Below are 27,086 nucleotides of genomic sequence, written 5' to 3'. Positions count from 1 at the left end.
CTCACCCTCCAACCCACTCACCCTCCGACCCACTCACCCTCTGACCCACTCACCCTCTCACCCACTCAACCTCTCACCCACTCACCATCTAACCCACTCACCCTCTAACCCACTCACCCTCCAACCCACTCACCCTCTAATCCACTCACCCTCTAAGCCACTCACCCTTTAAGCCACTCACCCTCTAAGCCACTCACCCTCTAAGCCACTCACCCTCTCACCCACTAACTCACTCACCCTCTGACCCACTCACCCTCTCACCCGCTCACTCTCTAACCCACTCACCCTCCAACCCACTCACCCTCCAACCCACTCACCCTCTAACCCACTCACCCTCTAATCCACTCACCCTCTAACCCACTCACCCTCTCACCCACTCACCCTCTAACTCACTCACCCTCTGACCCACTCACCCACTCACTCTCTAACCCACTCACCCTCTAAGCCACTCACCCTCTAACCCACTCACCCTCTAAGCCACTCACCCTCTAAGCCACTCACCCTCTAAGCCACTCACTGACTAACCCACTCACCCTCTAACCCACTCAACCTCTCACCCACTCACCATCTAACCCACTCACCCTCTAACCCACTCACCCTCCAACCCACTCACCCTCTAATCCACTCACCCTCTAACCCACTCACCCTCTAAGCCACTCACCCTCTAAGCCACTCACCCTCTAAGCCACTCACTGACTAACCCACTCACCCACTCACTCTTCTACTCACCATCTAACCCACTCACCATCTAACCCACCCACTCTTTAACAGTTGTGCAACGTTTATATTAAATTAGTTGCACAGAATAAAACATTTGTATTAATAATTATAATTTAAAAAAACATTTAAATAATCCCCTCAGGTCGTTTTAATGGGGGAGGAGAGCCACTTCACCGCTCGAGTTCCCGCGCGCGCGGCGGTTAACTCAAATATACAAAAAAAAACATCCTTCCTTGTTCCATCTTTTAACAACGTAAACACTTGTTCACCAAAAAATAAATACACACACCAACTGGGGGCCGTGAAGAATCTCGATCGATCGACTTAATCGGGGATTTATTGTTTAATGTTTAAAAAAATATTCTAAATAAAAGGATCATAATTGCGAGTCCGCGGTATCCTTGCGCGGTCACATCGCGCCCCTCCCCCCGCCGCCAAACAAAATAGTGCGCGCTCGCTCGCATTCTCCTCGGTCTCTTAAAATTCGAAATTTCTTTTTTTTTAAACCACAAATAGCGAGGCTACATTCGTGCTTTGAAACCCTCACGTTTGTAAAGTTTAAAAATTATAAATAACACGCGGCCGCGTACAGCAATCTTCACGCCTGAGCACAGCACGCTCATTCGGCGATGTTATTATTATTAGGGACGCGAACCAACTCGAAACAACCGCGTAGAAAGCTCTTCATCCAGCAGTGGATAACAACGACGAATTCGTAAATAACAACAGGGCACATGTTAATAGCAGCCAGGGCATATCGTCTTCTAAACCGCCGCCGTCAAGGAAAATGTTCCTTTGGGCAAAATGTACTTCTCCTCAAAATCGAAACGTTTAACTCTCGATCACGGTTCGTTAACGACAACGAACAAACGAACAAAATCTCCGCGTTAATAAAAATAAATTATAAAAAAAATACGACCATCGACCACCAACAACCACCATCACCGAGGCCAACATTTCCCACGCGTATAGTCGCGACGCGGCGAGACGGCTGCTCCCATTGGCCGCGGCGCCGCCCACGTGACTCGCGCCAGCCAACGCGGAGGCGCCTTACGGAGCGTCTCGCCTATCAGCTCTACCAAATGTACAACGGGGCCCGACCATTTCAATGTTGAACACCAACCCCCCCCACCTCGCCTGCTCGCGCCGCCGCCGTCGGCGCCTCACGACCACCGAGAAACTCCCCGATCGAGGGGGTCCTAGAGGGGGGGGGGGGGGGTAGAATGGAGGTCCCCCTCACCGTTTGAAGTGATCGACGATTTTCTCCTCGCGAACATTGTCCGGAAGATTCCCCACCCACAGATGGCGCGTCTCGCGGAGCATGGCCGCCGGTGGGGACTGCGGTGGTGGTGGTGGAGGGGAGGGGCTCGTGGGGGGGGGGGAGGGGCTTGTGGTGGAGGGGGGGAGGGGCTCGTGGGAGAATGGGAGGGGAGGGGCTGATGGTGGGGGGGGGGCTCGTGGTGGTGGGGGGGAGGGGCTCGTGGTGGTGGGGGGGAGGGGCTTGTGGTGGTGGGGGGGAGGGGCTCGTGGGGGGGGGGAGGGGCTCGTGGTGGAGGGGGGGAGGGGCTCGTGGGGGGGGGGGCTTGTGGTGGAGGGGGGGAGGGGCTCGTGGGAGAATGGGAGGGGAGGGGCTGATGGTGGGGGGGGGAGGGGCTCGTGGTGGTGGGGGGGAGGGGCTCGTGGTGGTGGGGGGGAGGGGCTCGTGGTGGTGGGGGGGAGGGGCTCGTTGGGGGGGGGGGGAGGGGCTCGTGGTGGTGGGGGGGAGGGGCTCGTTGGGGGGGGAGGGGCTTGTGGTGGAGGGGGGGAGGGGCTCGTGGGAGAATGGGAGGGGAGGGGCTGATGGTGGGGGGGGAGGGGCTCGTGGTGGTGGGGGGGGGGGCTCGTGGTGGTGGGGGGGAGGGGCTCGTGGTGGTGGGGGGGAGGGGCTCGTGGTGGTGGGGGGGGAGGGGCTCGTGGTGGTCGGGGGGGAGGGGCTCGTGGTGGGGGGGAGGGGCTCGTGGGAGAATGGGAGGGGCTGATGGTGGGGGGAGGGGCTCGTGGTGGTGGGGGGGGCTCGTGGTGGGGGGGAGGGGCTCGTGGTGGTGGGGGGGGAGGGGCTCGTGGTGGGGGGGGGCTCGTGGGAGAATGGGAGGGGCGGGGCTGATGGGGGGGGGGCTCGTGGTGGGGGGGGGGGGCTCGTGGTGGGGGGGGGCTCGTGGGAGAATGGGAGGGGCGGGGCTGATGGAAGGGGGGCTCGTGGTGGTGGGGGGGAGGGGCTCGTGGTGGTGGTGGGGGGCTCGTGTGGTGGGGGGGAGGGGATCGTGGTGGTGGTGGGGGGGAGGGGCTCGTGGTGGTGGTGGGGGGCTCGTGGTGGTGGGGGGGAGGGGCTCGTGGTGGTGGTGGGGGGGGAGGGGCTTGTGGTGGTAGAAGGGGAGGGGCTCGTGGGAGAAGGGGAGCTGGGAAAAGAGAGGGGGAGGGGTGGTAGGGGGATCAGGGGAGGTCGTGGGTTCGATCCCGACCCTGATGAGATGTTAACTACCTCGCCTGGTACACAGGAGGTCGTGGGTTCGATCCGTGACCCTGACGAGATGTTAACTACCTCGCCTGGTACGCAGGAGGTCGTGGGTTCGATCCGTGACCCTGATGAGATGTTAACTACCTCGCCTGGTACACAGGAGGTCGTGGGTTCGATCCGTGACCCTGACGAGATGTTAACTACCTCGCCTGGTACACAGGAGGTCGTGGGTTCGATCCGTGACCCTGACGAGATGTTAACTACCTCGCCTGGTACACAGGAGGTCGTGGGTTCGATCCCGACCCTGATGAGATGTTAACTACCTCGCCTGGTACACAGGAGGTCGTGGGTTCGATCCGTGACCCTGACGAGATGTTGACTACCTCGCCTGGTACGCAGGAGGTCGTGGGTTCGATCCCGACCTCTCATCCAGCAGTGGACAGATCCTGCCAATTGAAACGCGTGGGTCGACGTGGTGACGTCACCACGTACTTCACCAGCCAGCGCCATGTCGACGTCACGTCGGTATATCAGTGACGTCATCACGTTCGTCGTCGACGCCGTGCGTGCTCCCGGAACGTGTTGACGTTGGAATGTGAGTGACGTCATTACGTTCGCTGACGGTGCCAATGCGTGCTTCGCGAACGAGGTGTCATCATGCGAGGTGACGTCATCACGTACGCTGACGGTCCTGTGCGTGTTGACGTCAGCGAGCTAGTGGCGTCATCACGTACGCTGAGGCAGCCTTGCGCGTGATCCCAGCGCGTTGACGTCGGCATGTCGATGACGTCACCACGTACGCTGGCGGCGCCCTCGCGTGCTATCGAGTCGCGGTGTCATCATGCGGGGTGACGTCATCACGCACGGTCACGGGGTCGCGTGCTTAACGTTGCCGCGTGATGTGACGTCACCGCGTACTCTGTCGGTATCGGCAGGGTGTTCAAGTTCATTGATTAGGTGTAGCCCTGTGAGCCATTCGGCTCTTGAATCGGGTGCAACCGCAACAAACAAAAAACTAAAATATGAACAAGAAAACATCTTAAAGTGACTATGTGACCCGAGTGCAAACAGAAAATCAAAGAAAAGACGGCAAAATATTGCAGAAAAAGCACCGTTACACACCAACACTGTGCAAAAATCCCAGTGGGATGCAAGCCAACAACAACCACAAGACAACTTAGATTACGTTCAAGAAAACATCTTAAAGTGACTATGTGACTAAGTGTAAACAGAAAATCCAAGAAAAGACGGCAAAATATTGCAGAAAATCACCGTTACACACCAACACTGTGCAAAAATCCCATTGGGATGCAAGCCAACAACAACAACAACCACAAGACAACTTAGATTACGTTCAAGTAAACATCTTAAAGTGACTATGTGACCGAGTGCAAATAGAAAATCCAAGAAAAGACGGCAAAATATTGCAGAATAAGTTTAACCCGTAAAAACAAAGTTTTTCACTATAAATCCTTTATATGCGTGGCGGCTAGAGTCCTCTCGTCCTCTGGCTTGAGATGGCTGCCACCTATGGGTCAGATGATTGCATTGCACCATTAAGCAATTGGTAATTAAATATAATATTTTTGTCCCAAAAAGTGTAAAATTTGGAAACAAATTTTCACGAACATTAATTGTCACGCACAACGAGTCTGTGTGGAAAATGTCAGCTCGATTGGATCACGGGAAGTGGGTTAAAAAACGACCAAAAGATTTGCACGGTCCTAAGCAAGCAAGCGAACTTAATATAAAGGATTTAAAAAGCACCGTTACGCACCAACGCTGTGTGCAAAAATCCCAGTGGGATGCAAGTCAACAACAACAGCAACAACCACAAGACAACTTAGATTAAGTTCAAGTTCATGTATTAGGTGTAGCCCTGTGAGCCATTCGGCTCTTGAATCGGGTGCAACCGCAATACACAAAATACAAAAACATGAACAAAAAACATCTTAAAGTGAATATGTGACTAAGTGCAAACAGAAAATCCAAGAAAAGACAGCAAAATATTGCAGAAAAAAACACCGTACACCAACGCTGTGTGCAAAAATCCCAGTGGGATGCACGTCAAACAACCAACAACAACCACAAGACAACTTAGATTAAGGCCATCAGTCTAACTCCGTACTACAACAAACAAACAAACATGGCCAACCCAAAAAAAGTTTTCGAAATCACCAAAATAAAGCCATAAAAGCAATGTAACAGTGATCATAGGAACTGTGACGGAATTTTCACAATAAACGACACAAACAACATGTACTACCAAAAACCCTGCAGCCATAGCTGTCTGCATGAGTCACTCCACAACAGCAGTAGGAGCATCAGTCGAAGTATCAACAATTTTCAATGCACCTTTAAGATCGGCACACTAAATCAAAAACACAGAATCATACTTTGCAGCGATCATCCGGAGCGAAACGTTTCATTTTAAGCCACTGAATAGCACTGGCAGCTAGGGGTGTACAACTCCTCTAGATCTCATAGGTAGTGAAGTTGCAGTTGATTGGCAATAGCATTCCAGACCTTGGGGGCATCAATAGCAAAGGCCCTTCCTCTTGTATTTGTACGGCAATAGGGAATGTGAAGCTGCTAAATGAGCTTGTGACAAAGAGACCCACAGTAGGTCAGTGGGGCATTAGCTGTTGAAGTAAAAATAGTTTAATAGTTTAGTGATTTTCGATTTAAAGCTTTCGTGACTGCAGGGATTCATCTTCTTGGTTCTTTCGGTAAAGTCGTGTTGCTGCTAATCCTATGTAATGCACGGGCATAATATGACTTTGAGACCCCCCCCACCTCCTACGCATTCCACAAGTAGTGACTAATCCCATATCTGCAATAAAGCACTTTAAGCTGCTTTTTTTAGTATGTTTAATTTTTTTTTATTTCCCTTCTACTTGACTTCACCGAAAGAACCAAGAATATGAATTTCTGCAGTTCACGAAAGCTTTAAATCGAAATCAAATTTCGAATTTCAGCTGTTGAGAAACTGCCTATCCGATGTAGGTAATCCAGCAGCCACCCCCCACGCCCTATACTTATCGCTGTTAGGAAATCAACAGCCAATGGGGAGGGCGCATCTAGTTCGATCAGCCGTTGAGTAGCTACCCATCCGCTGTACGTAATCTAATATCCTCCCCACGTCCTATACTCATCAATGTTACGAAATCAAATTACATTTTCCGGCGATCAGCCAATGGGGAGGGCGCATCTAGTTCGATCAGCCGTTGAGTAGCTACCCATCTGATGTACGTAATCTAATATCCTCCACACGTTCTATACTCATCAATGTTACGAAATCAAATTCCATGTTCCGGCGATCAGCCAATGGGAGGGAACATCAGTTGTTGAGTAACTGCCTATCCACTGTAGGTAATCTAACAGCCACCCCACACGCCTCATACCTATCGCTGTTAGGAAATCAACAGCCAATGGGAGGCCGCGTCTAGTCACATCGGCCCCATCCGCTGTACGTTATCTGATACAGCCGCCACGTCCCATACCTATCGCTGTTAGGAAATCAACAGCCAATGGGAGGCCGCGTCTAGTCACATCGGCCCCATCCGCTGTACGTTATCTGATACAGCCGCCACGTCCCATACCTATCGCTGTTAGGAAATCAACAGCCAATGGGAGGCCGCGCCTAGTCACATCGGCTCCATCCGCTGTACGTTATCTGATGTAGCCGTCACGTCCCATACCTATCGCTGTTAGGAAATCAACAGCCAATGGGAGGGCGCGTTTCAGGCGAAGGGGTGACGTCACGGCTCGCGCAGCCAATCAGGAGGCGCCGTCTCGCGCGAGCTTCTCTCTGTGCGGAGACTCGGATTTTGAAAGATGGCGACGTCCTTGAGAGTCTGCGGGTCTCTCCGCTCTGGGTTCCGCGGAGGGAAGACTTCGTCGGCATTCAACCTGCAGGTGAGGAGGGGGGCAGAGGCGATTGTCGAGGGTTTGTTTTTTGAAATCTCCGTGGTCGATTTGGTGGGGGTGGTGGCAGCGGCGGTGGTTATAAAACCGCCACGACCTTTGAGACTAGGCCCCCATTGGCTCAGCATTGGCGGTGATAGCGGAGTGTCTAGTAGGAGGTTTTTTTACCCTTTTAAACTGGTACAAAACTGACACCTTTATTCAAGGCATCATGTTTGAATAACCACAACACAAGTAGTCAAAAAGATAATTGGTTTTTTACCCTTCTATCTGGCAACAAAACTGACACCTTTTTACAAGGAGTCATGTTTGCATAGACCGCAATACCTGCAGTCATAATGCAAACAAAAGACATAACTCTGATAATGTGCAGTTTTGTTGCCAGATAGAAGGGTAAAAAAACAATTATCATATTTTTACTGGCAAATGAGGTTCCCATAAGTAGTCAAAAAAGCAAACAAAAAGAAGCAACTCTGATGATAATAATATGCACTGTCCTTGAAGTTGATTGGTCCACACCCGAGACGGCTTTCTTTAGAGCCTAGTCCCCATTGGTGTTGGACCAGATGACACCAGAAGGCGTACAACTCAAACACAGTGCAATATCAGAGTATTGAGAGCTCGGGGTAAGCATTTACTCTATGAGATCTCTTTTACCAGTGGCAAAATATAGTCGGTTTTTACCCCTTAAACTGGTACCAGTTTAAAAGGGTAAAGACCTACTACTATATTTTGCCACTGGTAAAACAGATCTCATACTATATTTCTCATACTATATTTTGCCACTGGTGAAATAGATCACATAGAGATCTCTTTTACCAGTGGCAAAATCTAGTAGTAGGTTTTTACCCCTTTAAACTGGTACCAGTTTAAAAGGGTAAAACCCTACTACTATATTTTGCCACTGGTAAAACAGATCTCATACTATATTTCTCATACTATATTTTGCCACTGGTAGAACAGATCACATAGAGATCTCTTTTACCAGTGGCAAAATCTAGTAGTAGGTTTTTACCCCTTTAAACTGGTACCAGTTTAAAAGGGTAAAGACCTACTACTATATTTTGCCACTGGTAAAACAGATCTCATACTATATTTCTCATACTATATTTTGCCACTGGTGAAACAGATCACATAGAGATCTCTTTTACCAGTGGCAAAATCTAGTAGTAGGTTTTTACCCCTTTAAACTGGTACCAGTTTAAAAGGGTAAAAACCTACTACTATATTTTATATATATATATTTTATAGTAGTAGGTTTTTACCCCTTTAAACTAGTACCAGTTTAAAAGGGTAAAAACCTACTATATTTTATATATATATATATTTTATATATAGTAGTAGGTTTTTACCCCTTTAAACTGGTACCAGTTGAAAAGGGTAGAAACCTACTATATTTTGCCACTGGTAAAAGAGATCTCATAGAGCGGAGTGTCTGTTATGATTTTACGTTTTCGTAACTACGGGAATCTACACTCTTTTTGGGTTATTTTAATAATGTCACGTAAGGTAGAAGAATCTATTTTATACCTACGTGACCTTACCGAAAGAACCAAAAAGTAAATATGCTCTGTTAATGAATGTCGTTATATTATTGATTATATCGGTAAAGTTACATAGAAGGGAAATAATAAAATAATAAAAATATATAACTAATTTTATTCTTATTTTATTATTTCCCTTCTACGTGACTTTACTGAAAGAACCAAGAAGATGAATCCCTGCAGTCACGAAAGCTTTAAATCTAAATTTAATGTCGTTCTGTTTACACAAGGTTACGTAACTTCACGTTCGACTAGGCAGATGTTGCGTTATAGAAACGTAACTTTATAACATAATCGCTACGCTACATAGACACACAAACTTAATGTTTGACTGGACTAAGTTTGTCTATATAACGTTGTGATTATGTGTTACATTTCTATAACGTAATGTTTGTATCTTTACAACGTCACATTTCTATAACGTAATGTTTGTATCTTTACAATATTAGTATGTTACAAGGTTATTGTATAACTTATTGTTGGTATGTAACTAGGTTATTGTAGAACTTAATGTTGGTATGTAACAAGGTTATTGTATAACTTAATGTTGGTATGTAATTAGGTTATTGTAGAACTTAATATTGGTATTTAACAAGGTTATTGTGTAACTTAGTGTTGGTACGTAACAAGGTTATTGTATAACTTAGTGTTGGTATGTTACAAGGTTATTGTATAACTTAGTGTTGGAATGTTATAATGTTTATATATAGAGAGAGAGATGCCCAGACCCAGGGCTCGAACCCAGGTTCTCAGTGTCTCCGACACGGTCATTGTGAACCCCCTGAGAGAGAGAGACCCAGGGTTTAAACCCAGTATCTCAGTAGTGTCTCCGACACGGTCATTGTGAACCCCCTGAGAGAGAGAGAGAGAGACACCCAGACCCAGAGCTTGAACCCAGTATCTCAGTGTCTCCGACACGGCCATTGTGAACCCCCTGAGAGAGAGAGAGACCCAGGGCTTGAACCCAGTATCTCAGTAGTGTCTCCGACACGGTCATTGTGAACCCCCTGAGAGAGAGAGAGAGACCCAGGGCTTGAACCCAGTATCTCAGTGTCTCCGACACGGTCATCGTGAACCCCCAGAGAGAGAGAGACCCATGGCTTGAACCCAGGATTTCAGTGTCTCCGACACGGTCATCGTGAACCCCCTGAGAGAGAGAGAGACCCATGGCTTGAACCCAGTATCTCAGTGTCTCCAACACGGTCATTGTGAACCCCCTGAGAGAGAGAGAGAGACACCCAGACCCAGAGCTTGAACCCAGTATCTCAGTGTCTCCGACACGGCCATTGTGAACCCCCTGAGAGAGAGAGAGACCCAGGGCTTGAACCCAGTATCTCAGTGTCTCCGACACGGTCATTGTGAATCCACTGAGAGAGAGAGACACCCAGGGTTTAAACCCAGCATCTCAGTGTCTCCGACACGGTCATTGTGAACCCCCCTGAGAGAGAGAGAGACCCAGGGCTTGAACCCAGTATCTCAGTGTCTCCGACACGGTCATTGTGAACCCCCCTGAGAGAGAGAGAGAGACCCAGGGCTTGAACCCAGTATCTCAGTAGTGTCTCCGACACGGTCATTGTGAACCCCCTGAGAGAGAGAGAGAGACCCAGGGCTTGAACCCAGTATCTCAGTGTCTCCGACACGGTCATTGTGAACCCCCCTGAGAGAGAGAGACCCAGGGCTTGAACCCAGTATCTCAGTGTCTCCGACAGGGTCATTGTGAACCCCCTGAGAGAGAGAGAGAGACCCATGGCTTGAACCCAGTATCTCAGTGTCTCCGACAGGGTCATTGTGAACCCCCTGAGAGAGAGAGAGACCCAGGGCTTGAACCCAGTATCTCAGTAGTGTCTCCGACAGGGTCATTGTGAACCCCCTGAGAGAGAGAGAGAGAGACCCATGGCTTGAACCCAGTATCTGTGTCTCCGACAGGGTCATTGTGAACCCCCTGAGAGAGAGAGAGACCCAGGGCTTGAACCCAGTATCTCAGTAGTGTCTCCGACACGGTCATTGTGAACCCCCTGAGAGAGAGAGAGAGACACCCAGACCCAGGGCTTGAACCCAGGATTTCAGTAGTGTCTCAGACAGGGTCATTGTGAACCCCCTGAGAGAGAGAGAGAGACCCAGGGCTTGAACCCAGTATCTCAGTAGTGTCTCCGACACGGTCATTGTGAACCCCCTGAGAGAGAGAGAGAGAGACACCCAGACCCAGGGCTTGAACCCAGGATTTCAGTGTCTCCGACAGGGTCATTGTGAACCCCCTGAGAGAGAGAGAGAGACCCAGGGCTTGAACCCAGTATCTCAGTAGTGTCTCCGACACGGTCATTGTGAACCCCCTGAGAGAGAGAGAGAGAGACACCCAGACCCAGGGCTTGAACCCAGTATCTCAGTGTCTCCGACAGGGTCATTGTGAACCCCCTGAGAGAGAGAGAGACCCAGGGCTTGAACCCAGTATCTCAGTGTCGCCGACACGGCCATCATGAAACCCCGCCTACCCCCGTGTCACCCGACCAGTTCATATGAGGACACTCGGCATTGCGCGAGTAATTTGACCTCCACTTCCCAGCAGTGACTGACGAGCGTAAATGAGTGCCACCTGGTATCCATTGTGTGTCGAGAACATTGGCACTGGGGGAGACAAAGGCGGCTGGGCGTGTGCGTGGCGTTATGGTGCTCGCCACACCACCCACCCATCCCCTGTGTGTGTGTGTGCTACAGTGTCCGGCCTTAACAGGCGCTGCTGCTACCCGCTCATAGCAGCGCTTGCCCCAAAAGTGTTAGAGGCTACACGGTCGACCTTTGCCTGTATCTGTGTGTGAGTGGTTGGGTGAGTGGGTGAGTCAGTGAGTGGTTGAGTGAGTGAAAGTGTGTATAAGTAAGTGAGTGAGTCAGTGAGTGGTTGAGTGAGTATAAGTGTGTGTAAATGAGTGAGTGGTTGAGTGAGTTGGTGAGTGGTTGAGTGAGTGAAAGTGTGTATAGTTGAGTGAGTCAGTGAGTGAGTATAAGTGTGAATAAATGAGTGATTCAGTGAGTGTTTGAGTAAGTATAAGTGTGAATAAATGAGTGAGTCGGTGAGTGGTTGAGTCGGTATAAGTGTGTATAAGTAAGTGAGTGAGTCAGTGAGTGAGTCAGTGAGTAAGTATAAGTGTGAATAAATGAGTGAGTCGGTGAGTGGTTGAGTGAGTATAAGTGTGTATGAGTGAGTGGTTGAGTGAGTCAGTGAGTGAGTCAGTGAGTGAGTATCAGTGTGTATAAATGAGTGAGTCGGTGAGTGGTTGAGTGAGTATAAGTGTGAGTCAGTGAGTGAGTCGGTGAGTGAGTCAGTGAGTGAGTATAAGTGTGAATAAATGAGTGAGTCGGTGAGTGTTTGAGTCAGTTTAAGTGTGTATAGATCAGTGAATTGGTGAGTGGTTGAGTGAGTATAAGTGTGTATAAGTGAGTGAGTGGTTGAGTGAGTCAGTGAGTGAGTCAGTGAGTAAGTATAAGTGTGAATAAATGAGCGAGTCAGTGAGTGGTTGAGTGAGTGAAAGTGTGTATAGATGAGTGAGTCAGTGAGTGGTTGAGTGAGTCAGTGAGTGGTTGAGTGAGTCAGTCAGTGTGTCGGTGAGTGTTTGAGTGAGTATAGGTGTGAATAAATGAGTGAGTCGGTGAGTGGTTGAGTCGGTATAAGTGTGTATAAGTAAGTGAGTGAGTCAGTGAGTGAGTCAGTGAGTGAGTCAGTGAGTGAGTCAGTGAGTGAGTCAGTGAGTGAGTCAGTGAGTGAGTCAGTGAGTGAGTCAGTGAGTAAGTATAAGTGTGAATAAATGAGTGAGTCGGTGAGTGTTTGAGTGAGTATCAGTGTGTATAGATAAATGAGTCAGTGAGTGGTTGAGTGAGTATAAGTGTGAGTCAGTGAGTGAGTCGGTGAGTGAGTCAGTGAGTGAGTATAAGTGTGAATAAATGAGTGAGTCGGTGAGTGTTTGAGTCAGTTTAAGTGTGTATAGATGAGTGAATTGGTGAGTGGTTGAGTGAGTATAAGTGTGTATAAGTGAGTGAGTGAGTGGTTGAGTGAGTCAGTGAGTGAGTCAGTGAGTAAGTATAAGTGTGAATAAATGAGTGAGTCAGTGAGTGGTTGAGTGAGTCGGTGAGTGTTTGAGTCAGTTTAAGTGTGTATAGATGAGTGAATTGGTGAATGGTTGAGTGAGTATAAGTGTGTATAAGTGAGTGAGTCAGTGAGTGAGTCAGTGAGTAAGTATAAGTGTGAATAAATGAGCGAGTCAGTGAGTGGTTGAGTGAGTGAAAGTGTGTATAGATGAGTGAGTCAGTGAGTGGTTGAGTGAGTCAGTGAGTGGTTGAGTGAGTCAGTCAGTGTGTCGGTGAGTGTTTGAGTGAGTATAAGTGTGAATAAATGAGTGAGTCGGTGAGTGGTTGAGTCGGTATAAGTTTGTATAAGTAAGTGAGTGAGTCAGTGAGTGAGTCAGTGAGTGAGTCAGTGAGTGAGTCAGTGAGTGAGTCAGTGAGTGAGTCAGTGAGTAAGTATACGTGTGAATAAATGAGTGAGTCAGTGAGTGGTTGAGTGAGTATAAATGAGCGAGTGGTTGAGTGAGTCGGTGAGTGTTTGAGTGACTATCAGTGTGTATAGATAAATGAGTCAGTTAGTGGTTGAGTGAATATAAGTGTGAGTCAGTGAGTGAGTCGGTGAGTGAGTCAGTGAGTGAGTATAAGTGTGAATAAATGAGTGAGTCGGTGAGTGGTTGAGTGAGTATAAGTGTGAATACATAAATGAGTGGGTGAATGAATTGGTGAGTGGTTGAGTGAGTGAAAGTGTGTATAGTTGAGTGAGTCAGTGAGTGGTTGAGTTAGTATAAGTGTGTATAGATGAGTGAGTCAGTGAGTGAATTGGTGAGTGGTTGAGTGAGTGAAAGTGTGTATAAATGAGTGAGTGGTTGAGTGACTTGGTGAGTGAATGAGTGAGTCAGTGAGTGAATTGGTGAGTGGTTAAGTGAGTCAGTGAGTGAGTCAGTGAGTGAGTCAGTGAGTAAGTATAAGTGTGAATAGATGAGTGAGTCAGTGAGTGTTTGAGTGAGTATAAATGAGTGAGTCAGTGAGTGAAAGTGTGTATAGATGAGTGAGTCAGTGAGTGAATTGGTGAGTGGTTGAGTGAGTGAAAGTGTGTATAAATGAGTGAGTGGTTGAGTGACTTGGTGAGTGAATGAGTGAGTCAGTGAGTGAATTGGTGAGTGGTTGAGTGAGTCAGTGAGTGAATTGGTGAGTGGTTGAGTAAGTCAGTGAGTGGTTGAGTAAGTATAAGTGTGAATAAATGAGTGAGTCGGTGAGTGGTTGAGTCGGTATAAGTGTGTATAAGTAAGTGAGTGAGTCAGTGAGTGAGTCAGTGAGTGAGTCAGTGAGTAAGTATAAGTGTGAATAAATGAGTCAGTCAGTGAGTGGTTGAGTGAGTATAAGTGTGAGTCAGTGAGTGAGTCGGTGAGTGAGTCAGTGAGTGAGTATAAGTGTGAATAAATGAGTGAGTCGGTGAGTGTTTGAGTCAGTTTAAGTGTGTATAGATCAGTGAATTGGTGAGTGGTTGAGTGAGTATAAGTGTGTATAAGTGAGTGAGTGGTTGAGTGAGTCAGTGAGTGAGTCAGTGAGTAAGTATAAGTGTGAATAAATGAGCGAGTCAGTGAGTGGTTGAGTGAGTGAAAGTGTGTATAGATGAGTGAGTCAGTGAGTGGTTGAGTGAGTCAGTGAGTGGTTGAGTGAGTCAGTCAGTGTGTCGGTGAGTGTTTGAGTGAGTATAGGTGTGAATAAATGAGTGAGTCGGTGAGTGGTTGAGTCGGTATAAGTGTGTATAAGTAAGTGAGTGAGTCAGTGAGTGAGTCAGTGAGTGAGTCAGTGAGTGAGTCAGTGAGTGAGTCAGTGAGTGAGTCAGTGAGTGAGTCAGTGAGTGAGTCAGTGAGTAAGTATAAGTGTGAATAAATGAGTGAGTCGGTGAGTGTTTGAGTGAGTATCAGTGTGTATAGATAAATGAGTCAGTGAGTGGTTGAGTGAGTATAAGTGTGAGTCAGTGAGTGACTCGGTGAGTGAGTCAGTGAGTGAGTATAAGTGTGAATAAATGAGTGAGTCGGTGAGTGTTTGAGTCAGTTTAAGTGTGTATAGATGAGTGAATTGGTGAGTGGTTGAGTGAGTATAAGTGTGTATAAGTGAGTGAGTGAGTGGTTGAGTGAGTCAGTGAGTGAGTCAGTGAGTAAGTATAAGTGTGAATAAATGAGTGAGTCAGTGAGTGGTTGAGTGAGTCGGTGAGTGTTTGAGTCAGTTTAAGTGTGTATAGATGAGTGAATTGGTGAATGGTTGAGTGAGTATAAGTGTGTATAAGTGAGTGAGTCAGTGAGTGAGTCAGTGAGTAAGTATAAGTGTGAATAAATGAGCGAGTCAGTGAGTGGTTGAGTGAGTGAAAGTGTGTATAGATGAGTGAGTCAGTGAGTGGTTGAGTGAGTCAGTGAGTGGTTGAGTGAGTCAGTCAGTGTGTCGGTGAGTGTTTGAGTGAGTATAAGTGTGAATAAATGAGTGAGTCGGTGAGTGGTTGAGTCGGTATAAGTTTGTATAAGTCAGTGAGTGAGTCAGTGAGTGAGTCAGTGAGTGAGTCAGTGAGTGAGTCAGTGAGTAAGTATACGTGTGAATAAATGAGTGAGTCAGTGAGTGGTTGAGTGAGTATAAATGAGCGAGTGGTTGAGTGAGTCGGTGAGTGTTTGAGTGACTATCAGTGTGTATAGATAAATGAGCCAGTTAGTGGTTGAGTGAATATAAGTGTGAGTCAGTGAGTGAGTCGGTGAGTGAGTCAGTGAGTGAGTATAAGTGTGAATAAATGAGTGAGTCGGTGAGTGGTTGAGTGAGTATAAGTGTGAATACATAAATGAGTGGGTGAATGAATTGGTGAGTGGTTGAGTGAGTGAAAGTGTGTATAGTTGAGTGAGTCAGTGAGTGGTTGAGTTAGTATAAGTGTGTATAGATGAGTGAGTCAGTGAGTGAATTGGTGAGTGGTTGAGTGAGTGAAAGTGTGTATAAATGAGTGAGTGGTTGAGTGACTTGGTGAGTGAATGAGTGAGTCAGTGAGTGAATTGGTGAGTGGTTAAGTGAGTCAGTGAGTGAGTCAGTGAGTGAGTCAGTGAGTAAGTATAAGTGTGAATAGATGAGTGAGTCAGTGAGTGTTTGAGTGAGTATAAATGAGTGAGTCAGTGAGTGAAAGTGTGTATAGATGAGTGAGTCAGTGAGTGAATTGGTGAGTGGTTGAGTGAGTGAAAGTGTGTATAAATGAGTGAGTGGTTGAGTGACTTGGTGAGTGAATGAGTGAGTCAGTGAGTGAATTGGTGAGTGGTTGAGTGAGTCAGTGAGTGAATTGGTGAGTGGTTGAGTAAGTCAGTGAGTGGTTGAGTAAGTATAAGTGTGAATAAATGAGTGAGTCGGTGAGTGGTTGAGTCGGTATAAGTGTGTATAAGTAAGTGAGTGAGTCAGTGAGTGAGTCAGTGAGTGAGTCAGTGAGTAAGTATAAGTGTGAATAAATGAGTCAGTCAGTGAGTGGTTGAGTGAGTATAAGTGTGAGTCAGTGAGTGAGTCGGTGAGTGAGTCAGTGAGTGAGTATAAGTGTGAATAAATGAGTGAGTCGGTGAGTGTTTGAGTCAGTTTAAGTGTGTATAGATGAGTGAATTGGTGAGTGGTTGAGTGAGTATAAGTGTGTATAAGTGAGTGAGTGGTTGAGTGAGTCAGTGAGTGAGTCAGTGAGTAAGTATAAGTGTGAATAAATGAGCGAGTCAGTGAGTGGTTGAGTGAGTGAAAGTGTGTATAGATGAGTGAGTCAGTGAGTGGTTGAGTGAGTCAGTGAGTGGTTGAGTGAGTCAGTGAGCGGTTGAGTGAGTCAGTGAGTGGTTGAGTGAGTTAGTGAGTGTTTGAGTGAGTATAAGTGTGTATAAATGAGTGAGTGGTTGAGTCGGTGAGCGAGAGTGCGTACGAGCGAGTGACGTGGGGCTACACGGGACACCTTTGCCTTTGTGCCTCTGCAGTCGACGCGTTCGGCCACCGTGGCCGCAGCGTCCTCCGTGGGGGTCTCCCCGCCGCTGCCACCGCCGCCACCTCCGGCTCCCCGCATCAAGAAGTTCAGCATCTACCGCTGGGACCCGGACAAGAGCGGCGACAAGCCCAGGGTGCAGACTTTCGACGTGGACCTGAACGCGTAAAGCACGCACGCACATGCGCACATACATGCACACACACACATGCACCCACACATGCATACACATGCATACACACATGCATACACATGCATGCACATGCACACACACACGGGCATGGACACATACATGGGCACACACACGCGCACACGCGCACACACGCACACGCATAACAACAACCGCCATTCGCCACTAAGTGGCGGTGACGTCACCACGACGCTTGTGCCAGGCCATGTGCACCTTGAGGCCACGTGAAGTGTCGAACGCCCGCTGGCAGGAGGTCACGGGGCAGACCCAGCAGGTGCCACGGGTCGACTGACTGAGATGACTGGCTGATGCACCACCTGTGCCCCCGACTGTGCCAACTTGCTGTGCTTTAGCCACCCGGCGCTCCGCTCGTTGTTGTGAGCGTCGCTCCTCCGCCCTCCGTTGTTGTTGGAGGGCGACTGCCTCCAACTGCCCAGTAGCGTCCTTCACGAGCCTCCTCCACAGACCCAGCCAACGCAGCCTTGCCTGCCGGAGGAGCTCACCGATGGGACTTTGCCCAGATCTTTCAAGGATTTGTGAGCTCCTCGCACAATCCAGCCATGGATCGTAGGCAGGCCAGCCTAAATGTTTCCAATAGGCGAAGATGCTCCATTAGGGGGGTCCACGTTTCGCAAGCGTAGAGAAGGGAGGGAATGACCGTGGCCGAGAAGACTTGAAGCTTCGTGCGGAGCGACAGACTGGGTAGCTTCCACACAGCGTTACGCAACCCTTCACTCTTTTGTTCAGAAGAAGAGCCACTCCCTGTTGTTTGGTAGTCTCCGAACGAGTACCTGGTGCCATGGTGTGTAGTAGACTTCGCTGGTGGGGGAGACAAAGGCGGCCGGGCGTGGTGATGTTGTGCCACAGTGCCGGTCGCCTTCAAAGGCGCTGCTGCTACTCGCTAACAGCACTTGCCCCAGCAGTCTGTTGAGGCTACACGGGGGATCTTTGTGTTTGTGTCCAGCTGTGGGCCCATGGTGCTGGATGCGCTGATCAAGATCAAGAACGAGGTCGACCCCACGCTGACCTTTCGCCGGTCCTGCAGGGAAGGTCAGACCTTGCACACACTCACTCACACACTCGCACACACACACTCGCACACACTCACACACACACACGTACACACACACACTCGCACGCACACTCGCGCACACACTCACGCACTCACACTCACACACTCACTCAAACACACTCACTCGCACACTCGCACACACACTCAAACACACTCACACACACTCACACGAACACTCACGTACACTCACCCACACTCACACACTCTCACACACACTCACGCACTCACTCACGCACTCACTCACGCACTCACTCACTCATGCACTCACTCACTCACGCACTCACTCACGCACTCACGCACTCACTCACGCACTCACTCACGCACTCACTCACGCACTCACTCACACACTCACGCACTCACTCACGCACTCACTCACGCACTCACTCACTCACGCACTCACGCACGCACTCACGCACGCACTCACTCACTCACGCACTCACTCACTCACGCACTCACTCACTCACGCACTCACTCACGCACTCACTCACGCACTCACTCACTCACGCACTCACGCACTTACGCACTCACTCACGCACGCACTCACGCACTCACTCACGCACTCACTCACGCACGCACTCACTCACGCACTCACACACTCACACACTCACACACACTCACTCACTCACGCACTCACTCACACTCATACATACACCCACACGTGGGGGGGCGGGACGGCATTGTTAACGGTGTTGATGGTTTAACACGTAGGCTTTCGCGACCAATATTATTCATAATCAACGTTTTTGGGTTTAGATCGCGTTATTTATAAATGTGTCGTTACCCTCCACCACCCGACACGGCCAATCAGTAAAAAAAAAGTGTCACGTTGACAAAAGACAAATAGTTCACTGCTTTAGCCCACCGGTGTGTTGAAGCGTGAAACCACAACATTTACAATTTGAGTTGCACGACGTTTCGCTGGTAATTGCCCGATGATGCTGGATGCAATTACCAGCGAAACGTCGTGCAACTCAAATTGTAAATGTTGTGGTTTCACGCTTCAACACACCGGTGGGCTAAAGCAGTGAACTATTTGTCTTTTGTCAACGTGACACTTTTTTACTGATTGGCCGTGTCGGGTGGTGGAGGGTTACGACACATTTATAAATGACGCGATCTAAACCCAAAAACGTTGATTATGGTGTTGATGGTGACCACGTCGGCGTTGTTGACGGCGTTGTTGACGGCGTTGTTGACGGCGTTGTTGACGGCGTTGTTGACGGCGTTGTTGACGGTATTGATGGTGACCACTTCGATGTTGTTGACGGTGTGGTTGACGGCGTTGTTGAAGATGTTGTTGACGACGTTGTTGATGTTGTTGACGACGTTGTTGATGTTGTTGACGCCGTTGTTGACGTGCAGGAATCTGCGGGTCGTGTGCCATGAACATCGACGGCATCAACACCCTGGCCTGCACCTGCAAGATCGACACGGGCCTGGGCAAGGCGTCGCGAGTCTACCCCCTGCCGCACATGTACGTCATCAAGGACCTGGTTCCCGTGAGTCGCCCACACGCTCACCCGCACGCTCACCCACACGCTCACCCGCTCACCCACACGCTCGCCCACATGCTCGCCCACACGCTCACCCACACACTCACGCTCGCCCACACGCTCACCCACACGCTCGCCCACACGCTCACCCACACGCTCACCCACACGCTCACCCACTGACCCGCATGCTCACCCGCACGCTCACCCGCACGCTCACCCGCTCGCTCACCCACACGCTCACCCATTTATCCACACACCCACCCACTCATTCACTCACACAACCACTCACCCACCTACTCACCCACCCACTCACCTACTCACTAACCCACTCACTCAACCACCCACCTACCCACTCACCCACTCACTCACTCACCCACTCACTCAATCACTCACTCACCCACTAACCCATTCACTCAACCTACCCACTCACTCAACCACCCACTCGCTCACCCACTCACTCAATCACTCACCCACCCACTAACCCACTCACTCACCTACCCACCCACCCACCCACTAACCCACCCACCCTTCTCTCCCCCCCCCCCCCGCCCCACCGTGTACAGGACATGAGTAACTTCTATGCCCAGTACAAGTCCATCGAGCCGTACCTCAAGAAGCGAGATGAGTCCCAGGAAGGGCAAGCTCAATACCTCCAGTCAGTTGAGGACCGAGACAAACTGGTGAGCACGCCGTCACCCACGTGGTCACCCACGTGGTCACCCACGTGGTCACCCACGTGGTCACCCACGTGGTCACCCACGCCGTCAGTGGCTGACACAGCAGCAGACACATTGATGACACTGATTAACAAGAAGCGAGATGAGTCCCAGGAAGGCCAAGCTCAATACCTCCAGTCAGTTGAGGACCGAGACAAACTGGTGAGCACGCCGTCACCCACGTGGTCACCCACGTGGTCACCCACGTGGTCACCCACGTGGTCACCCACGTGGTCACCCACGTGGTCACCCACGTGGTCACCCACGTGGTCACCCACGTGGTCACCCACGCCGTCAGTGGCTGACACAGCAGCAGACACATTGATGACACTGATCAACAAAAAAAAAATTCTGGCCTGGACTTTTGCAGCTGTTGTAGACTAATTTCAGGGTGCCGATTCCAAATCTGATCTCAGATTTGCTCTATCACATCTCATTTTTATGCTAGAGACCCACAGAGACACCCAAAGAGACCCACAGAGACACCCACAGAGACACCCAAAGAGACTCACAGAGACCCCCACACAGACACCCACAGAGACCCACACAGAGACCCACACAGAGACACCCACAGAGACACCCACAGAGACCCCCACACAGACACCCACAGAGACCCACAGAAACACACACAGAGACACCCACAGACACCCACAGAGACCCCCACAGACACCCACAGAGACACCCACAGAGACACCCACAGAGACACCCACAGAGACACCCACAGAAACACACACAGAGACCCCCACAGACCCCCACAGACCCCCACAGAGACACCCACAGAGACACCCACAGAGACACCCACAGAGACCCCCACAGAGACCCCCACAGAGACCCCCACAGAGACACCCACAGAGACACCCACAGAGACCCCCACAGAGACCCATAGATACTGGTCAACAAAAAAAATAAATTCTGGCCTGGACTTTTGCAGCTGTTGTAGACTAATTTCAGGGTGCTGATTCCAAATCTGATCTCAGATTTGCTCCATCACATCTCATTTTTATGCTAGAGACCCACAGAGACACCCACAGAGACACCCAAAGAGACTCACAGAGACCCCCACACAGACACCCACAGAGACCCACAGAGACACCCACAGAGACACCCACAGAGACACCCACAGAGACACCCACAGAGACACCCACAGAGACACCCACAGAGACACCCACAGAGACCCCCACAGAGACCCACAGAGACACCCACAGAGACCCATAGATACTGGTCAACACAAAAAAAAATTCTGGCCTGGACTTTTGCAGCTGTTCTAGACTAATTTCAGGGTACCGATTCCAAATCTGATCTCAGATTTGCTCCATCACATCTCATTTTTATGCTGTCGGCATACCCCATTTTCATTGATTTTACCCGAAATTAACTCCGTCGCTTACGATTGCAAGTCGTTGCGAGTCAGTGACTGCTTTGGTGTTAAAATATGGCGCTGTATATTTAGGATGGTGTGTTTATAATACAATTTTATGTAGATATTCACATTTATTTAATATTTTTCTTCCGGAGTTTTTATTGAAAATGCAATATTTGATATCTCCAAAAACCTCATGTGATAGACAGAAACTGATGCCAGATTTGGAACCCCGTTGGAATACCTTATGCCAGAAAAAGTGTGTTGACCAGTGTGATAGGCCGGATAGAGGAAGCGTTTGATTACTCAACTCACCCCCCCCTCTCACCCCCCCTCTCTCCCCTCACCCCCCCCTCTCACCCCCCCCCCTCCCCTCTCACCCCCCCCTCTCACCCCCCCTCTCTCCCCTCTCACCCCCCCCCTCTCACCCCCCCCTCCCCTCTCACCCCCCCCCTCTCCCCTCTCACTTCCCCCTCCCCCTCTCCCCTCTCACTTCCCCCTCTCTCACCCCCCCCTCTCACCCCCCCTCTCCCCTCTCTCTTTCACCCCCCCCTCTCTCCCCTCTCACCCCCCCCTCTCACCCCCCCCCCTCTCCCCCTCTCACCCCCCCCCCTCTCCCCTCTCACCCTCCCCCTCTCTCCCCTCTCACCCCCCCCCTCTCTACCCTCTCACCCCCCCCCCTCTCTCTCCCCTTACCCCCCCTCTCTCCCCTCTCACCCCCCCCTCTCTGCCCTCACCCCCCCCTCTCTCTCCCTTCACCCCCCCTCTCTCTCCCCTCACCCCCCCCTCTCTCCCTCACCCCCCCCCCTTACCCCCCCCCTCTCCCCTCTCACCCCCCTCTCCCCTCACCCCCCCCTCTCACCCCCCTTACCCCCCCCCTCTCCCCTCACCCCCCCTCTCCTATCTCCCCCCCTTACCCCCCCCCCCCCCCCGTGCTCTCTGCACGGTGCAGGATGGTCTCTACGAGTGCATCCTGTGTGCCTGCTGCAGCACCAGCTGCCCCAGCTACTGGTGGAACGCTGACAAGTACCTGGGTCCCGCCGTGCTCATGCAGGTACTCACCCTCACCCCGACCCCTGACCCCCGACCTGCGGCATTGGGGTCACCATGAAAATGATAGACTGATCATTTCTTTGTGAGTGGGCAAACGTACAAAATCAGCAGGGGATAAAATGTGTGTGTACGTAAGTGTATATATGTGTGTGTGTGTGTTCGTAAGTGTATGTGTTCGTATGTGTGTGTGTGTAAGTGTATATGTGTGTGTGTAAGTAAGTGTGTGTGTGTGTAAGTGTATATGTATGTGTGTGTAAGTGTATATATGTGTGTGTGTAAGTGTATATGTGTGTGTGTGTAAGTGTGTAAATATATATGTGTAAGTGTATATGTATGTGTGTGTAAGTGTATATATGTGTGTGTGTAAGTGTATATGTGTGTGTGTGTGTAAGTGTGTAAATATATATGTGTGTGTGTGTAAGTGTATGTGTGTGTGTGTGCGTGTGTAAGTGTGTAATTGTATATGTGTGTGTGTAAGTGCGTGTGTGTGTGTAAGTGTGTGTGTGCGTGTGTAAGTGTATATGTATATGTGTGCGTGTGTCAGTGCGTAAGTGTATATGTGTGTGTAAGTGTGTATATATGTGTGTGTGTGTAAGTGTATCTGTGCGTGTGTAAGTGTATATGTATATGTGTGTGTAAGTGCGTGTGTAAGTGTGTATATATGTGTGTGTGTGCGTGCGTCAGGCCTACCGCTGGATGATTGACAGCAGGGATGACTTCACGGCCGAGCGACTGTCCAAGCTGCAGGACCCGTTCTCCCTGTACCGCTGCCACACCATCATGAACTGCACACGCACCTGCCCCAAGGTACACACATACACTCACACACACCTCAAGTTACACACACACACACTCGCACACACTCACACTTACACACACACACACACACCTGTACCGCTGCCACACCATCATGAACTGCACACGCACCTGCCCCAAGGTACACACACACCTCAAGTTACACACAAACAAACACACACACACACACAAACACACTCACACTTACACACACACTCACACACACACCTGTACCGCTGCCACACCATCATGAACTGCACACGCACCTGCCCCAAGGTACACACACACCTCAAGTTACACACAAACAAACACACACACACACAAACACACTCACACTTACACACACACTCACACACCTGTACCGCTGCCACACCATCATGAACTGCACACGCACCTGCCCCAAGGTACACACACACCTCAAGTTACACACAAACAAACACACACACACACACAAACACACTCACACTTACACACACACTCACACACCTGTACCGCTGCCACACCATCATGAACTGCACACGCACCTGCCCCAAGGTACACACACACACCTCAAGTTACACACACACACTCACACACACACACTCACACACACACTCACACACACTCACACACACAAACACACACAAACACACACACAAACACACACCTGCCCCAAGGTACACACACACGCACAAACTCGCACACACACTCTCACACACACTCGCACACACACTCGCACACACACTCGCACACACACACTCTCACACACACTCGCACACACACTCGCACACACACTCGCACACACAAACACACACACTCTCACACACACACACACACGCACACTTACACACACACTCACACACCTGTACCGCTGCCACACCATCATGAACTGCACACGCACCTGCCCCAAGGTACAAACGCACACTCACACACACACACTCACACACACACACTCACACACACACTCACACACACAAACACACTCACACACAAACACACACACACGCACCATTCCCCAAGGTACACACGCACACACACCTGCCTCAAGCTACACACACACCTCAAGTTACACACACACACACGCCTGCCCCAAGGTACACACACACCTCAAGTTACACACACACGCCCCTGCCCCAAGGTACACACACGCACGCCACGCTCGCCTCACAGCGATGATGTTGTTGATGATGTTGCTGATAATGATGTTGCTGATAATGATGTTGCTAATGTTCATGATATTGCTAATGTTCATGATGATGTTGCTGATGATGTTGCTGATGATGTTGCTGATGATGTTGCTGATGATGTTGCTGATGATGTTGCTGATGATGTTGCTGATGATACTGCTGATGATAACGATGATGTTGCTGATGATGTTGCTGATGATGTTGCTGATGATGTTGCTGATGATGTTGCTGATGATACTGCTGATGATAACGATGATGTTGCCGATGATGTTGCTGATGATGTTGCTGATGATGTTGCTGATGATGTTGCTGATGATGTTGCTGATGATGTTGCTGATGATGATGATGATAATGATGATACTGCTGATGATAATGATGATGTTGCTGATGTTAATGATGCTGCTACTGCTGATGATGCTGATGGTGTCCTGTGGTGCCAGGGTCTGAACCCCGGCAAGGCGATTGCTGAGATCAAGAAGATGATGGCCACCTACAAGGAACAGCGAGCGCTGGCATAACGCACAGAGACACACACAGAGACACACACAGAGACACACACAGAGACACCCACAGAGACACACACAGAGACACCCACAGAGACACACACAGAGACACACACAGAGACACACACAGAGACACCCACAGAGACACACACAGAGACACACACAGAGACACACACAGAGACACACACAGAGACACACACAGAGACACACACAGAGACACACACAGAGACCCTCACAGAGACCCCACGGAGACCCCCACAGAGACCCCCACAGAGACCTCCACAGAGACCCCACAGAGACCCCACAGAGACCCCACAGAGACCCCACAGAGACCCCCACGGAGACCCCCACGGTGACCCCCACAGAGACACCCACGGAGACCCCCACGGAGACCCCCACGGAGACCCCCACGGTGACCCCCACAGAGACCCCCACAGAGACCCCACAGAGACCCCCACAGAGACCCCCATGGGGACCCGATAGGGATCCTTGTACACACACGCACACCCCCAGAGACCCCCCATAGTAGTAGCACATCATACCCCCTGTGATCCCAATAGAAGCCCTCTGTCAGCACCCACTGAGTGTCCCTTGCACAGACCCACACACACACGCACGCACACACACGCACAGACACATGCACACACACACACACGCACATGCACGCACATGCACGCACACACACGCACAGACACATGCACAGACACACACGCACACACACACGCGCACGCACACACACGCACCCACACACACAAACACACGGCACACGCACACACGCACAGACACATGCACACACACGCACAGGCACGCACACACACGCACCCACACACACAAACACACGCGCACACGCACACACACCCACACACACGCTCCCACCCGCACACAGGCACACCCACACACACAGACCCACACACACCCACACACACGACGCACACACACAGACACACACACACCTGCACGCACACCCACACACACACCTGCACACAAACGCACACACGCGCCCACACACACGCACACATACACCAACCTACTCACATCCACACACCCACCCCCCCGCCCGGCCGCCTTTGTCTCCCCTCGGTGTCTCGATGTTTACCGCGTCACCCAAGGTGACGACTCCCACCGGGATGGTCGCGTGTCGGCACGCTAATCGCTGCACCGCCGCCATGCGCAAACAAAACGAGTGAACTACACAAGGGCCGTGGCCCCCTCTTCTCTCTCCCCCCCCCCCCACCCTCATCGCTTGTGCCGCTCTGCCACCTCTCCATCAGTCGCCTCCAGGGGATAGACCGGTGTCACGGATCGAACCCGCGACCTCCTGCGCACCAGGCGAGGTAGTCAACATCTCAGGGTCACGGATCGAACCCACGACCTCCTGCGCACCAGGCGAGGTAGTTAACATCTCATCAGGGTTGGGATCGAACCCACGACCTCCTGCGTACCAGGCGAGGTAGTTAACATCTTGTCAGGGTCACGGATCGAACCCACGACCTCCTGCGTACCAGGCGAGGTAGTCAACATCTCATCAGGGTCACGGATCGAACCCACGACCTCCTGCGTACCAGGCGAGGTAGTTAACATCTCTTCAGGGTCACGGATCGAACCCACGACCTCCTGCGTACCAGGCGAGGTAGTTAACATCTCATCAGGTCCGGGATCGAACCCACGACCTCCTGTACACCAGGCATGTCTGACCGTCCCTGTTGGACATCTGCAGACAAACACAAGCTCTGTGGAAGAGCTTAGTAGCTCTTCGGATTTCTTCAGGATGTAATAAAGATTGTGATTCTGAGCGTTGTCGTGATTCAATGAGAAAGTCTATGGGGCAATGTTAAGAGATAGGGAACCGGTTCTCATAGAAAGTCAATGTGGCAATGTTAAGAGATAGGGAACCGGTTCCCATAGGAAGTCAATGGGGCAATGTTAAGAGATAGGGAACCGGTTCCCATAGGAAGTCTATGGGGCAATGTTAAGAGATAGGGAACCGGTTCCCATAGAAAGTCAATGGGGCAATATTAAGA

General features: G+C 50.3%; 2 protein-coding genes across 3 annotated transcripts in view; one reads left to right on the top strand and one right to left on the bottom strand.

The window, feature by feature from the left end:
• SPEN (spen family transcriptional repressor) overlaps positions 1-2,058 on the bottom strand; it is an 89,429-nt gene extending 87,371 nt beyond the window's left edge. Inside the window, exon 1 of the mRNA XM_078884878.1 lies at positions 1,961-2,058. Coding sequence (XP_078741004.1) covers positions 1,961-2,043 — 83 coding nt within the window. The 5' untranslated portion in view covers positions 2,044-2,058. The remainder of the gene's footprint in view (positions 1-1,960) is intronic.
• A 4,966-nt stretch (positions 2,059-7,024) lies between these two features.
• On the top strand, positions 7,025-26,857 carry SDHB (succinate dehydrogenase complex iron sulfur subunit B). Of its 2 annotated transcripts, XR_013641172.1 has the most exons (9): positions 7,025-7,132; positions 16,713-16,882; positions 17,872-17,957; positions 19,342-19,478; positions 20,036-20,152; positions 22,501-22,602; positions 23,286-23,408; positions 25,003-26,399; positions 26,457-26,857. XR_013641172.1 is itself a non-coding variant. In XM_078884881.1 (8 exons), exons 1-8 carry the CDS (start codon positions 7,052-7,054, stop codon positions 25,078-25,080), a joined length of 894 nt encoding a protein of 297 aa, XP_078741007.1. In that variant the 5' UTR covers positions 7,025-7,051; the 3' UTR covers positions 25,081-26,857. The 2 variants fall into 2 exon arrangements, 1 of the variants encoding a protein (XP_078741007.1); XM_078884881.1 differs by having other exon boundaries at positions 25,003-26,857.
• Positions 26,858-27,086: the final 229 nt, after the last annotated feature.

Source organism: Lampetra fluviatilis, unplaced genomic scaffold, assembly GCF_964198595.1.
Source record: "Lampetra fluviatilis unplaced genomic scaffold, kcLamFluv1.1 SCAFFOLD_177, whole genome shotgun sequence".
In the NCBI taxonomy this organism is placed as follows: domain Eukaryota; kingdom Metazoa; phylum Chordata; class Hyperoartia; order Petromyzontiformes; family Petromyzontidae; genus Lampetra; species Lampetra fluviatilis.
Note: the sequence above shows the minus strand (reverse complement) of the source record. Positions and strands in the feature narration are given on the sequence as shown.